This window comes from Mauremys mutica, chromosome 2 (genome assembly GCF_020497125.1).
Source record: "Mauremys mutica isolate MM-2020 ecotype Southern chromosome 2, ASM2049712v1, whole genome shotgun sequence".
In the NCBI taxonomy this organism is placed as follows: domain Eukaryota; kingdom Metazoa; phylum Chordata; order Testudines; family Geoemydidae; genus Mauremys; species Mauremys mutica.
Genome location: NC_059073.1, coordinates 54,304,573 through 54,320,740, shown reverse-complemented (window position 1 = coordinate 54,320,740; position 16,168 = coordinate 54,304,573). Strand labels below are relative to the sequence as shown.

The window sequence follows — 16,168 nt, the reverse complement described above, 5'->3', positions numbered from 1 at the left end:
GGTGACATCGATGGTGGTGCAAGTGAAATACCATTGGTCTAGATTCACTACTCTGTAATTCCAGTTTTATGCTGGTATACATCAATTGATTTCAATATAGTTGCACCAGCTTAAAAAAGAAGCAATGTAGTGGTGAAACAGGCCAACTAAATCTGCACAAGTGAATGTAGGTTGGTGTAACCTACATTCTGAGGGAGAGGAAGTTCAAGATTGTAGCAAGAAAAGCAAACAATAGAAGATTTTAGACACTTAAAAGAACTACATACCCTGAAGATGGTGTTGCCTTGCCTGACAGCTCTGTTTGAGCTCAGCTATGGAGAAGAAAGAGATCTATTGGGTGGAAGAATTTGCCACTCTCCCCAAGTAAAATGGTCATTTTTATTTATCTATTTATTTATTTCAATTTTTATCCCCCGCCCCCCGCCCCAAAATCTTATTCAAAATGACTAAACCAAGGTCTAGGTTCTTCTTTGCAGAAATTTTAAATATAATCATGCTAAGACATACACACATACTTCACTGATTGAGAAGTTAGTCAATAATAGCATGAGGGCACTCCACAACCGCCATAGAACGGACACAGAAGTCTTTCCCAATTGCCCTTCTCCAGAGACTAGGGATGCCACTGCAACTGAAGGCTATTTTCTTTTTTAATTAATGAAATGGAAGCTAAGCCTGGGACCTGTTCATCTGTCCCACTAGGGGTATATGCAGTCAGAGTTATTGTAGACCTGATAGCCACTGTGGAAAGTGTGGCCTCAGTTGGGGCACATGCACAGATTCAGCAAAGACAGTTATTGTGCATGGGAGACATGAACTTTCCTCGCACCCAAGTTGGAATTTATGGGCCAGGTTCGCTGGTATGTTCTGGTTGCTTTGTGCCACTCCAATGATGCAAAGCAGCCATAAACCTGGCTTAGCCAGAATGTATGAGTGAATCTAGTCCTATTTATTTAGCCATTTCACACAGCTGGTCAGCCTTTTCCCCGAGTACATCAGCCCACTTCACAGCCAGCAATTCCCAAGGCCACAAATATTTTCTTCTGAATAGGATCATGGATTGTTTATAAATTAATTATGATTACAGTATTACTCTAATGCAGCAAGTATGGAGCCCTTTAACTTGTGCCTCCGGGCTGGGAATCCCTGTTGGCATTCCATGTTGGGCAAGGACACAGTAACTAGCGTGGAGAGTTCCATGACAGTTGGGAAATGGCAGTTGGGGAGAGGGATTGTAACAGGGTATGTCTGCACTACAGGTGCTCCACTGACAAAGCTGCAGCTACGCTGCTGTAGCATAGACACTACAGTGATAGAAGGGGTTTTTCCATCATTGTAGTAAATCCACGCCCCTGAGAGGCAGTAGCTAGGTCAATGGAAAAATTCTTCCGTCGGCCTACCTGCATCTATAGTGGGGGTTAGGTCGACCTAACTGCATCGCACAGGGCATGAAACTTTTCACAGCCCTGCGCGATTTAGCTAAGTTTACCTACGTTTTAGGTGTAGATCAGGCCAAGGTCCAAGGAACCAGGCTTTGTTTTGGCTCCTCTTCCAGGATGAATGAGCCTTGTTTGAGGATTAGGAGGGGAGGAAAAGAAAGTGAAGTGGGTAGAGAGATTAGGGGAAGACAAGTTTGACCAGAGAGAAACAAAGCTATTCAACAAAATTATTGTAACATGGAAACAGAATTTGGTTCCCTGCTCAAGGGTAGTGGAAAGGGAAATGAGAGGAGCCTTTGGAATAAGACAGCTTCAGACACAGAAGTAGTAAGGAATATCATTAGCTCTGGCTACATGAGATATGAGTAAGGGGGCTGTGGGGAGAGAGGATGTGTTTCCAAACACCACAGATGGATTTTGACAACTGTTTTGAACCCAGTTTGGCCTTATGTATGTTAACAACCAAACCAGCTTCCAAACTGGGGCAGGAGAAAGCCAGGTTTGAAATGTGCTATCTGACAACGTGGGTCTTTTCTACAGTATGGATTTGACCAGATATCCCTAGGAAGGGGAGATTTGGTAAAAGGCATCACCTGCAGAGGATTTTGAGAATGAAAGAGGAGAAAAGAACTACAGCTGCCATGGCTGAGCCACACATGAGGTGGCAGCAGCAGCAGCAGAAGAAGCTATGAGAAGGACAACATTGTGCTATCTATCATATACATGGGTGAGTACTGACATAGCTCCTTATTGGCTAGGCATCTGCCTCTCTGGTAACATACTTCACCCAACAAACAAGGGATTTGTTAAACCTGTTTTGATTTTCTGAGTGACAGTAAAATATATCGTTAAAATACAGTTATTTTAAGAAATGTTAATGTTTCTGCAGAACAGAGATAGTTATAGTTAAGCTGTGTTATTGGATTCAATAATGAACAAAATGGCCCAGATCCACAAAGGTATTTAGAGTCCTAATTTCCATTACTATTAGGAAAAACGTGGCCAGCACATCCCTCGGCCCGCATAGCTTCCCGCAGTCCCCATTGGCCTGGAACGGCGAACACGTGGCCAGTGGGAGTTGCGATCAGCCGAATCTGCGGACGCTGTAGGTAAACAAACCGTCCCGGCCCGCTGGCGGATTTTCGACAGGCTGCGGGCAAAAGGTTGCCAATCCCTGTCTTAGAATCTGTCATTTTTCCAAGATACCACAAAACTGAGCATTTTTGCTGCAGAATTCATTATTTTGCAGCAGACAGCCATCCAGCATTTTTTTTCTGTCTCCCTGCTCTGCTGAGATCTGCCTGCAATTTTCCCACAAATGGAGATTAACTGGTTTAAAGTGGATGCTGTCTCTAGAGTTCTGTTGTATAGAACCTGGCCAAAGATGAATTAGGAAGCTAGAGTCCACTTTGCAGGGAGCAAGGGGAGATGGATGTTAACCCTTGGCAGCTAGGTTGCCTAGAGAGTAGAAGTAGCATCTGAGGCCACTGAAACTTACATCCTCCTGCCTTCTCTGGTATGTATGGGATGAAGGAAGGAGATTCTGAGCTGTATCACCCAGACAGTGGTTTAACTCCTGAAACCCAACTAGCTTGGCTGTCTAGAGAACACATAGAAAAAAATACATAATCAGAAATAATCTTTGCTGAAAATAATCATTGACCGATTTTACATCGAGTGTTTTCAACTATGAACCATAGTTGTGTGTATGTCTTGCGTGGGAAGGATGGAAATGAAGGGTATTTCATGGAGACATTTAATGGAGAAATAATCATTTAACATTATCACAGAATTTGGGCGTCCTTCAGAATTATAGGGTGCTTGCAGCGGAATTTGGTCCCATTATGCCATGAAGCACAGTGTCCTTTTGATAGCTCTTCCATCTTGGCCCTGGGGGTACTGAGAATTGTTTCCACATTGTAACTTATATTTGAACCATTTTTTGAATCGTGTTGGGACTTGGCCTATATGGTACAATTAGAGCTATGTGGGAACCAGAATTTCGATTTCATGGGAAATTGCACAATTTCAAACATTGTTTTTGTTTTGAATCAGAATGAAACATTGAATTCTGAAATTTCCTGCAAAATTAAATTTTTGAATTTTTTTGGGGGGTCAAACAAAACGTTTAATGTCAATGTTGACTTTTTATTATATATTATAATTTATAAAGTAATATAAAATAAATTTGGAATTTGTTTCAAAATTAAAACCTGAACATTCCATTCTGAAAATGTCAAAATGGGATGTTTTCTCATTATCAAAATGCTTCATTTTGATTTTTTTTTCCCAAAACAAAATTTTGTCAAGACTGACATGTTCCCATGGAAAGTTTTGAATTCAATTAAACAGTATTTTCTGACAGAAAAACATTCTAGTTAGTATACGTGGAGGTTATTGTCTTCTATGTATCTGCCTTGCAATACAACCCTCACGTTTCTTCATCCTGGGGTCCATATGTGGCCCTGCCTTGCCTCTCTCTGTTTGTTTGTCACCTGTTCAATATTTTCCACCACTCTCCTATCTCCTCTTATAGATTCAAGTAGTCTCCACAATTCTCATGGATGTATGACAATGCATTGTACGATTTGTTTGTTTCTCCAGAGAATCTATGGACTTATAGTGAGATCCCTTAAGCTTTTAACCTCCAATACTAAGAATACAGTCAATGCAGTGCCTTTCTGAACTCAATTCTACTACTACTTCTGAGGACAGTGTTAAACTAATTTTCTACTTGAATCCTCTCAGAGTTGGGATGGGGAGTTAGTATTTTCAATTACTGATTTTTCTCATGATCTCACCTTAGCATACGAATATTATTTACGCAATTATTACATTTAGAATTTGGGCAGTGCTCTGCTTCCCATTCATCAGCTAATTAAAATACAACTCCCATTTATTTTGATTTGCCTATGCTGGAACCTCTTCCTTAGTTTTCATACTTAATGCTACCGTTTTTCAACTCTATCATTTGTGAACTGATCCATTTTGTTGGCTGGGAGATCTGATTTGAGGGCCACTGAATTGTCTTTTATACCACATTCCTTGGTGCTGTTTGAGTTTGCATAATTTAGCCAAATTGATTCTTTTGGACTGAATTTTAATTATTTTTCTTCTTTAATTTTAATTGCCTATTTAAGTATTTAACCTTTTAGTATAAAATGTTTAATACTAAAATGTCTTGTGATAGCACCCTATAAGCAAAGACTTGAAGCAAAGACTCTGTTCTAGAACACTGTACCATGTGTTGCAGAATTTTGTGCTAAAAACATAATTGCATTATAGAAAGTGTGTGTGTGTGTGTGTGTGGTGGTGGGGGGGATGGGAGGTTTTTGCAGCTGGGGAGAAGACAATTGGGTTTCTGGCACCCAGGAAGGTCTGGAAGTCAGTTTGGAACAAGCACATTTGTTGGATGTTTCTGCTAAAATGATCACCTTTAATGTGATATTTGGATTGTTATAGGTGCTATCTACACTACAGACCTATATCAGTGTAATTATGTTGCTATGGATGTGAAAAATCCACACCACTGAATGATGTCGTTATACTGACCGAACCACACCATGTAGATGCTATGTCAGCAGCAGAGCTTCTCCTGCCAACATAGCTACCATCTCTTGGGGAGGTAGATTAACTACACTGACAGGAAAACTCTCTCCCATCAGCTTAGAGCAGGGGTCTCAAACTCAAATGACCACGAGGGCCACATGAGGACTAGTACATTGGCCCAAGGGCTGCATTACTGACACCTCCCAACCGCTGCCCTCGGCCCTGCCTCCCACTCCACCCCTTCCATGAGGCCCCGCCCCTGCCCCGCCTCTTCCCACCCCTTCCCTGCCCCCATTCCAACCCCTTCCCCGAAATCCCCACCCCAACTCTGCCCCCTCCCTGCCCCCAGCGGGTGCAGGAGAGGTGTGGGGTGTGGCAGGGGCTCAGGGCAGGGAGTTGGGCTGTGGGGTGCAGGAGGGATGATGGGTGTGGCAGGGGGTCAGAGTGCAGGAGGAGTGCTGCAGGGGGCTCAGGGCAGGGAGTTGGGGTGCGGGGTGCAGGAGGGGTGAGGGGTGTGGCAGGGGGTCAGGGCAGGGGATCAGGGTGCAGGAGGGGTGCAGCAGGGGGCTCGGCAGTGGGTTGGGATGTGGGGGTGCAGGAAGGGTGAGGGGAGTTGCAGCGGGCTCAGGGCAGTGGGTTGGGGTGCAGGAGGGGTGCAGCAGGGGGTTCAGGGCAGGGGGTCAGGTGCAGGGTGCGGCAGGCGGCTCAGGGAAGGAGGTTGGGGTGCAGGAGGGCTGCGGGGTGCAGCAGGGGGCTCAGGGCAGGGGGTCAGGGTGCAGGGTATGGCAGGGGGTCAGGGTGCGGCAGGGGGCTCAGGGCAGTGGGTCGGGGTGCAGGAGGGGTGTGGCAGGGGGTCAGGGTGCAGGAGGGGTACGGCAAGGGGCTCAGGGCAGGGGGTTCGGCTGCGGGAGGAGTTCAGGGGGCGGTCTCTGGCCCAGCGCACTCCGGGGGCAGGGCAGGCTCCCTGCCTGCCTGCCTGCCTGCCCTGCCCCTGCGCAGCTCCGGGAAGCGGCTGGAACATGGCGGAGCAAGGGCACAGGGGTGTGTGTGTTGCTGTTGCTTCAGGCACTGCCCCCAGCATCTCCCATTGGCTGGGAACGGGGAATCGCGGCCAATGGGAGCTGCTGGGGGCGGTGCCTGAAGCAACAGCAACACACACCTCTGTGCCTCTTCTCCCGCAGGTTCTGTCCGCTTCCCGGAGCAGCACGGGGGTAGGGCAGGCAGGCAGGGAGCATGCCCTGCCCCCGGGCGTCGGGCCGGAGCCATTCTAGGTAAACGCTGGGGGCGGGTGGGGGGTCCGTGAGGAGCTTGCGGGCCGCAGAAAATAACCCCACGGCCCGCGTGTTTGAGACCCCTGGCTTAGAGCATCTTTTTTTAAAGTGCTGCAGCTGCACTGATGCAGCATTTTAAGGGCACATCTACACTTAAAACACTGTAGTGGCTGTGCTGCTGCAGCACTTTAATAAAGATGCTCTAAGCCGAGGGGAGAGAGCTTTCCTGTCATGGAACAGAATCATAGACTATCAGGGTTGGAAAGGACCTCAGGAGGTCATGTAGTCCAACCCCCTGCTCAAAGCAGAATCACTCCCCAACTAAATCATCCCAGCGAGAGCTTTGTCAAGCCTGACCTTAAAAACCTCTAAGGAAGGAGATTCCACCACCTCCCTGGCAATCCATTCCAGTGCTTCACCACCCTCCTAGTGAAAAAGTTTTTCCTAATATCCAACCCAAACCTCCCCCACTGCAACTTGAGACCATTACTCCTTGTTCTGTCATCTGGTACCACTGAGAACAGTCTAGATCCATCCTCTTTGGAACCTCCTTTCAGGTAGTTGAAAGCAGCTATCAAATCCCCCCTCATTCTTCTCTTCTGCAGACTAAACAATCCCAGTTCCGTCAGCCTCTCCTCATAAATCATGTGCTCCAGCCCCCTAATCATTTTTATTGCCCTCCGCTGGACTCTTTCCAATTTTTCACATCCTTCTTGTAGTGTGGGGCCCAAAACTGGACACAGTACTCCAGATAAGGCCTGAGCAATGTCAAATAGAGGGGAATGATCACGTCCCTCGATCTGCTGGCAAAGCCCATACTTATACAGCCCAAAATGCTCTTAGACTTCTTGGCAACAAGGGCACACTGTCGACTCATATCCAGCTTCTTGTCCACTGTAACCCTTAGGTCTTTTCTTCAGAACTGCTGCCTAGCCATTTGGTCCCTAGTCTGTAGCAGCGCATAGGATTCTTCCGTCCTAAGTGCAGGACTCTGCACTTGTCCTTGTTGTACTTCATCAGATTTCTTTTGTCCCAATCCTCCAATTTGTCTAGGTCCCTCTGTATTCTATCCCTACCCTCCAGCGTATCTACCACTCCTCCCAGTTTAGTGTCCTCTGCAAACTTGCTGAGGGTGCAATCCATTCCATCATCCAGATCATTAATGAAGATATTGAACAAAACCGGCCCCAGGACTGGCCCTTGGGGCACTCCGCTTGATACCAGCTGCCAACTAGACATGGAGCCATTGATCACTACCCATCAGCGTAGTTAATCCTCCCTCCCCAAGAGGAGATAGTTATGTCCATATGGGGATGTTAGGCTGGTATAACTACATCACTCAGGGTGATGTAGTTATATTGATATAGGTCTGAAGTGTAGACTTGCCCATGATTAAGCAAAGTTAACACCCTACTGCAATGAACTGGGCTTTTCAGAACTATTGTTTCAGGTACAGATGCCAATTTTGGTTGGGACCTATTCCTGGACGTTTCATCACTTGACATAATAAAATTAATCTTTAATTCCTGGAGACTCCAGGACAATCCAGGAGCGTTGGCAACACTTTCAGGTCACATGCAGTATCAAGCACATTTCACGATATCGTCTTAATTTGGTTTGTTTTCAAGGTTTTTTCCCCCCCAAATATGTAATCTAGAAATGATTTTCCCCCCGCAAAAGTGTTTAAATTCTGAGCAAAAAACAGAATCTGCTACAAATTTGGTGACTATGGTATTGTAGGATAGAGCCCTGACTATTTTACAGCATGAACTTTAGGTCTGTATTCATAAATATAGCACCCAAATGGAAAGGAATTAAGAAATGTTAGCTCAGTTTTGGGTGAGGTTAGAAAACAAATGCAGCAGAGACTGCTATGAATGCTACAAGACCATTATTATAACCAATATAACCTGTGTTTTCAGATTTGTTAATGATTACTGCCTGTAGTGCACACTGAGACCATTGACCTGCACTCCCCTCCCTTCCCTTGAACCGGATTATGGAACCCAGGTAATCTATGCCATTAGAGTGTATGGCTGCGCAGGTATAAACACGCAGGGCGCTCTGTAATTGGCGGTGCATGATGTAAGACCCATGGCAATCATCCCTACTCAGTTCAGCACGTGTGTGACCTTTTCTTTGCATTCCCATTTCACAACAAGCGCAAGGAGCTTAGGCACTCGGGGCAGTGCTTTTCGGAGCAATTACCCGCGCCTGGCACACTGTACCGCGGAGGCGGGCGGTGTGTCGCCACCCTCGCCCACAATAAGAAGTCGGCCCTGCAGGCACCCTTTCTGAGACACAACATGGGGCTCGGCGTGCATTGGCCACCCTAGGTGGGCTGCAGCTCGTGGCTAGTAATGGCAGCACAAGGAAAAAGAGAGAGTTGCGCTGCCGGAGGTGGGGGGGGGAGGCAGAGACTTGCGCTGTGCTCTGGGGGGCGGGGGGCGCCGCGCGGGGAGCGCTGACTAGAACCTGACACTCACCAGCTGTTCGGCCTCCCGCTCTCCTTCCCTCTCTCTCCCTCCCCCGCCCGCTCAACCCCCTCCCTCTTCGGTGGCTGCCCCGGTGCATTGTGGGAGGAGTCCGTTGTTCATTTGCCATTCGACCTGGGCCGGGGCCTGTCGGGACGGAAGCGCTGCGGAGCCGGATCCATTGTGGGGAGCCTGCGGCGGTACAGGCCAGACCCGGGGTCGGACTCGCCCCTTTGTCTCTCTTTGTTCCCTGGGCAGGCCGGGTCCCCGTTTCCCCGTCAGCGGGCAGAACAGTCGGTCGGTCGGCCGGGGAGCGGCGGTCGCGAGTCAGAGCGCGAGGCGGGGGGCGCGAGGCGGACGGGGGGCGCGCGCGCGCGCCATGTTCGCGGAGATGAACCGCAGGACGCTGGCGTTCCGGGCTGGCGGCCTGGTCACCGCGGCGGCCGCAGCGGCGGGCGGGGGAGCCGCCGGGGGCGGCTCCTCGAACAATAACACTGGGGGTAACCCGGCCGAGGCCTGGGCCCGGCAAGACCCCGAGCAGCTGAATGGGCGGGGGGCGGACGAGGAAGTGGAGCTCGAGGGGCTGGAGGCCGAGGAGCTGGAGGCCGCCGCCGAGGGGAAGGAGTTGCTGTTGTTGCCCCCGCCCCAGGACGCAGTCTCCCCTGCGGCCGCCAGCGGCCCCATGTTCGCCGAGAGGAACCGCAGGACTCTGGCCTTTCGGGGGGGCGGCGGAGGGCTCCTCTCCGGCCCCTCCGCCGCTAACAATGGCTGCGAGGCCCCTGCCTGGCCGCGGAGGCACTTCAATGGGCGGGGGGCGGACGAGGAGCTGGAGCTGGAGGGTGCCGAAGGCCTGGAGCCCGAGGGCCTGCTGGAGGGCAAGGAGCTGGTCCAGGACGGGGGCTCCCTGAGCGACAGCAGTGACGACGAAGAGGACGGCGAGGGGGGCAGCCTGGGCGATGGCAGCGGCGCCGAGGGCGGCAGCTGTAGCAGCAGCAGGCGGTCTGGAGGCGATGGGGGGGACGAGGCGGAGGGCAGCAGCGTGGGCGCGGGGGAGGGGGAGAGCATCAAGCATTTCCCGCTAGCGGCCAGGCCCAAGTCCCTGCTGCAGAAGCTGCACGTCTCCTTCCAGGGCTCCTGGCTCAAGGAGTTCCCATGGCTGCACTACTGCCAGGAGACCGGCCTCATGTCCTGCGCCTGGTGCACCGCCGCCGCCTCCGCCCCCACCGACATCAGCATGGCTGGGGGAGGCGGCGTAGGGGGGCACGACGAGCTCTGCAAGGGCACCCGCAACTACAAACGAGCTCTGCTTCTCAGACACCACCTCTCCGCCGAGCACCGCCTCAACGAACCGGTCACTGCAGAGCAGGTACGGTGCCACAGGGGTTGGGGGGGTGTATTCGGGATTGGGGGTGATGGCATCCTCCCGGCCAGGGTAGTGTTGGGTGGGGGTATCGCAGTTCCCAGATGGAGACTGTTTCACATGTCTGCGTGTCCACGTGTGTAGTTTAAATGGCTTCCTCGGTCTCTCACTGGCCGATAGGGGTGCGGGGCACATTCTGCTCCAGTTCCCACACCTTCTGTCTCCAGTATGCAGATTACCCTGCGTTCTGCTTCAGGCTGAAGTATCTAATACGCCTTTCCAGGCGGGGGGTGCTGGAACAGTTTTTATAGTGGGAGTGTGGAGAGCCATTGAATCAAACTGGAAACCCTGTATATAGTGGAATCCACTTCCAGTCAAGGCCCCTAGTTCCAGCACCTATAGTCCAGACACATTAGCTGGGGGGGTAGACAAAATAGTTTTAGTTGTGGTTATACCTGGTTAACATAACTTAAGTGCTCAGGGATGGGTGACTATTTTCATTTGTTAATTTTGTTATGATAAATTGATGTCCTTAGGAGAAGAAAATTGTATGCACTTAAATGTGTTAATGCACTGATATTTAAAACTACTTACAGCATTCTTCTCTGGGGGAAAACTATAACAGTGTCCCAAAACCAGCTGTGTGCAAAATCCTCTAGACACTAGCATGAAATCTGAGGGAATATTCGTTTTTAGTATCTAGAGGGTGTGTAGGGTGCTCATATCTGCTTTTGGTTGTAATTCTTTTTTCCCAACATAGGTGACTTAGATTTCATCTGCTACTTTGCATAAAGAGTTTGCAATTGCATCAAGATAAACATGTGGTTTCCTGAAAGCCTAGTTAATATGCCATCTAACCCCTTTAATGCTTTGAAACTAGTGAGCTGTGTGGATCCCCAACCACCCTGAAAGCAAAAGCTGTTATATCTCTTATTGGCAAGGCCACTGACAACATTACTCTTTTACTATATCTACCAAGTGTCTAAAGAGTGATTGAAATGTCAACAAATACATGTGCTTGACATAAAAGCTGTATTTTTATTGGACCTATTACTTAATTAACTGTCTGCAATGAGAACGTAATTTCCTTTGTCACTGTTGGTTTCTGACAGTATCTTACACTGTGGCTAAATTAACAAGATAGTGAAGTAAATTGATCACAAAATGTAAGTCAAGCATAAGGAAAATAGTTTCTATTATATAGACTTCTCTAAAGGCACATCTGAAAAAAATGGAAAGCCTTCAGCTGTATTGTTTCTGCCTTTGATCTTGATTAGAGCTCTCACAGCTAGGCAGGGTTAACTCTGGTCCATAGGTGAATGAGACACTAAAGGAATGCCTAATCCTGCTGAATCACTGACTTCTCTGCAGTACTACTTTTCTACCTGAGTTAGAGCTGAACTGGTTTGATAATTAAAATTGAGCTGACTACTTAGGCTCTTTAAAGAGCCTGTGGCACTTCTGGCAAGACCAGGTTTTCTAAATTTGAGCAGGATGTCAGGGTTTAAAGACAGGTATGGTAAACAAATCTAGATGCCCCTGTAGTTTCAATTGGATAGGATATACAAGTTTCACTTCACATGAACTTCCTATGCCTTGCTGTTGTGTTGCAGTTCACTTCAGAAGTGAGTAAAGTGACTTCAGTTATCTGAGCATTTTTGAATTATATACTATAAACTTCACCTTTAGTTGAAGTATCTGTCTATCTTCCTAGTAAAAGCATTCTCAGAAACTTGATGCTTTGAGATTGCTAATGTGATCTGTCATGTAATTCTCAAACATACTTTGTTCCTTGTCCTGTAATTTGAGGCTTGTTCCTCTCTCCATTGTCTTGTCCTGATGTGTTAAATGACTAAAATTTCTATTTCCTTTCTGACAGTTTCCTTTGCTTTTCCTTACTCCTTGTGTTAACCTTTTTAGCCATCCTACAACCATTCCTATCCCTTCTTGTTATATTTTAAAATTGTTTTTGGATGATTATTTTGTAATGGTAAGTCTGGTGTAATTTATGGAAGTGGTATCTCTCTTCATTCTTGATAAGTCACTGGATTTTGCTGCTTTAATATGTTAGGCTTTTCAAATTTTTCATATGAAGGAAAATGTTTCTGCTATCGTCTTACCCAGGTGCATGTGAAGTGTATTTTAAGTGGTCATCTATCTTAAAGACTTCTTACTGCTTTCCTTCAGATTTGAACTTTTTTTTGTATTCTATAGAAAAACCTTTAAACACTAAAGCCAGATCCTCAATTGCTGTAGACTGTCACAGCTTCTGTTGAAGTTCTTTCAAGCTGTTTACACCAGCCAGAGATCTGCACTTCATTGTGCCGGGGATTTTCATAACCTGAATCAACCTTATCTGTTGTTTCTTCTGTAAACTGTCAGTCAGTGCTTGTCCCATCTACTCTGTGTTTAGAGTTTGTGGATACAGTAACACTTCAGTATTCTAAATAGAGGCAGCAAACTGATATTTCAAACGCTTCTAAATATAACAAGACCTAAAATAAAAGTAGATTGCTTAATACATTTGAAATCTTCCACGTTCCATACCTGCTCACTCAAATTAAAACACTTGCGTTATGGTGTAACATCAGATTTTTCTTTTGTACTATTGCTGAGTAAGTGGGGACCCCCCCCCCCACAGGGTAGCTTTAGAGGGTTGAATCTTCAAATGGAAGGTACTGATCTCTGTATCCTTGAACCATTGTTGTGTGATTCTCTCCCTTTTTTCTGCTGCAAATTTTTGACTTGTATGAATGTTCAAAAGAATAAATACAGTTTTACTGGGTAGTCAAATCTCTTAAATCACATTTGCCATTAATTCCAAACTTAATTAACAAACTGTGGAGGTTTTTCTGTTATGTTTCTATTCCCATGTGTTATGCAAACACAACAGGGATGCGATTTCTCTCCACCTCTAAATTTAATCTGGTAATACCAAAATAATAGGCCTTTAAAAAAAATTCCCCGATATCAAATTTTTAGAACATTGGAATATTAAGTAGGTAATTTGTGTTCCTTAGCATGTTTTTCCTAAAATTTTGAGGAAACATGGTGGGGAGGAAGCCTTTTAAGAGTTACGGCTTGGCTACACTCAACTCCAAAGCGCTGCCGCGGGAGCACTCCTGCGGCAGCGCTTTGAAGTTTCAAGTGTGGTCGCACCGCCAGCGCTGGGGGAGAGGTCTCCCAGCGCTGCAGGTACTCTACCTCCCCGAGAGGATTAGCTTATTGCGCTGGGAGCGCTGGTGCTTTACAGCGCTATGACTTGCTGTGCTCAGGGGGGTGTTTTTTCACACCTCTGAGCGAGAAAGTTGCAGCGCTGTAAAGCACCAGTGTAGCCAAAGCCTTAGTTAAAAGCTAGGAGAGATCTTTCAGTCATTGTCCTAGAGATAGTACACATGTATTCTTCACTTGACAAGCTTCAACTGCAGGACATGTTTAACAGCTACTAATAAGACACACATGGCATAATGCCATTGTTCAAGTGAGAAAAGGAAATTGTGGGTATTAGACACTAAAGCAGTGGAAACATCTATAGATCTGTTGGGCAATAGACTCACATGAGAGCAGTGATTTCAATTTTTTTTTAGAGAGATACAGTTCACTCGGAATGCCAAAATACATCACAAGTGGTTTCCGCAGCTATAAATTCAAGGGTATTGTGATTCCATGCCTCTTATTGAGGCACCAATCCTAAGTTTTTGTTTGTTTTGTTTTTTGTTTTGTTTCTTCCCCTCCCCCCCTTTGTAAACTAGTTTTAAATAGACAATTACTATAGGCCAAAATTATGGCCTGCCTTTAAATTAGTTACAGTATGTGGTAGACCTGGGTGGATTGATCTAAATCAAAGCAATTTAAATCACTAAGTGGAAAGCCTTGAATTAAATCATTGATTTTGATCAGCTTTTCCTTTTATATTTCAATTTTCTACAGGAGTGCATTCTCATAAGCATTAAAATATTTTGATTTACAACTAAATAGAGCTTTTACACTAGATTTGATATCTTTTTTGCTATTTAGGAGGGTAGGCTATAACTGTATACATTATTTAAGCAATTATGTAGCTTAATGTGTTTAGATTCTTGTACCTTTAAGTATGTTAGAAAATAATGAATGATATATTGCTTGTTTACTAGATAATTACGTTTTTACTCATGATCTGTGTCAAGCTACATTAGGATGGAAACTGAAATTTAATTAAATATACAAACGGCATATAACATTTATATTCATTAAAACAAGCCCTTAATAAAGTACGTGACCTATTGTGATGTGCATCCGACGAAGTGGGTATTCACCCACGAAAGCTCATGCTCCAATACATCTGTTAGTCTATGAGGTGCCACAGGACTCTTTGCTGCTTTTACAGATCCAGACTAACACGGCTACCCCTCTGATACTTGACACTATTGTGCCATGTTTATAAAGAAAAAAGTTAGAATTGACGGAAATTATCTTTATATAGAAAAGCGGTCTTTAACTCAGTTTTTAATAGAGGCTGATGGAGTCAGCATTATTTTTTATTTAAATGTTTTAAGAAATTATAAGTTTAGCCCTTAAAATATTTTGTATTGAATTCAGATTTCATTTTAAACAGATTAATTTTTAGAAAGAAAAATGTACTATAATTTAAATAATGAAACAAGTCTGAAATGAAATTTAAAAAAAATCAGATTTTTTTATCTGCCCTGGGGTAGACTGACTGCCTTCAAGTTTTTAAAATTTGGACTCTTGCACTAGGACAGATTTATTTAGTTAATAAGTTTTGCAGAAATGCTTTACTGTGGTCTGTGTTCCTTTTGCTGCTGTCGGTAAATGCATGTGGTAGGGGTACCAGTTTTCTTTCCCCTCCACCTAACACTTTTTAAAGTTAGGACTTTGCAGGTAACACCACAAAAGATCCCTTTCAGTCTCAAATAAAGGCAGAAGTTCTCTGAAAGCAGAAGAACAGTTGATGTAGTATCACTCTTGCACATGAACCATAATTGCCTGGGATGTCACGAATATGAGGCGGTGTTTCATTCATAAATATGTTTGCGTATCCCTGTTTTCAGGATTACTTCCCCACCTTTACTTGCTGATTTAAAAATAAGCTCTTTGAAGTAGGGATTTTCTTATATCTTCTATAGCGTTTGCCACTGTGGAGCCCAATCTGATTGTCTGTTCAGTGCTACTCAGTATAAATGTTAAATAATAAGGCAAGGTCTGTGTGTAGGTGATGCTCCACCTCTATGGCAGCTGACAGCAAAACCTTCTGAAATGTTTTCTAGAAAACAGTGGCCAGGAAATACTTCTCTCTCTCTCTCTCTCTCTCTCTCTCCTGAAAGGGCTTGTTTGCGGGCAGTGTTTACCTGATGGGGAAAGAACTACCTATTGGATAGAGGAGGAAAGATGCTGCAAGGCAAATGAAACAACATATGAAGGATTCTGAAAGGATAAATACTTCTCCATTACTCTTCATACTCACATGCAAGAGGTGGCGCAAGAGTCTTTGGTCCTTTCCTGCTCCCAGGAGACAGCAGAGACTGATGCCAAACAAGGATCTCTGTGTTAGTTCGAGATCTCTCACTAACTTATTGCATTTTAAGAACATGTTTCTTTGGAATTGCAGTCATCTGCACATATCTTCTTCTGAATTAATCTGAAATGCCTTAGCATCTTCCTTCCTGCCTTTTTTTTTTTTAATAAACAAATAGATGACTAGAGCTCCTTTAGGAGAGACCACATTAGGCACAAGTATGGTGTGGGTATACATTGTGACAAATGGTTTCTTGACCACCGTTTCTTTGCTGCAGCAACTAAGTCCTCAAAGGATTTTGAGACTAGAGTTACAAGAAGTTGGGTACTCTGACTGGGGAGTATGGCATGGTTCTGATAGAAGGTTTTGGGATATTATTGAGTGGATGTACCAAGGTTATTGTAAGGTGTGGCTGAGACAACCACATCCGAAAACTGCATCCGAAGAAGTGAGCTGTAGCTCACAAAAGCTCATGCTGAAATAAATGTGTTAGTCTCTAAGGTGCCACAAGTACTCCTGTTCTTTTAGCGGATACAGACTAACATGGCTGCTACTCTGAA

General features: G+C 45.6%; 1 protein-coding gene across 4 annotated transcripts in view; it reads left to right on the top strand.

The window, feature by feature from the left end:
- Positions 1-1,235: 1,235 nt before the first annotated feature.
- ZBTB10 (zinc finger and BTB domain containing 10) overlaps positions 1,236-16,168 on the top strand; it is a 38,129-nt gene continuing 23,196 nt past the window's right edge. Inside the window, exons 1-2 of one of the 4 annotated variants that reach the window (XM_045005061.1) lie at positions 8,182-8,269; positions 9,863-10,099. In XM_045005061.1, coding sequence (XP_044860996.1) covers positions 9,917-10,099 — 183 coding nt within the window. In that variant the 5' untranslated portion in view covers positions 8,182-8,269; positions 9,863-9,916. Of the gene's footprint in view, positions 2,167-8,181; positions 8,270-9,085; positions 10,100-11,637; positions 11,719-16,168 lie in introns of those variants that run through there. The other 3 variants (XM_045005064.1, XM_045005060.1, XM_045005063.1) reach the window with 3 other exon arrangements.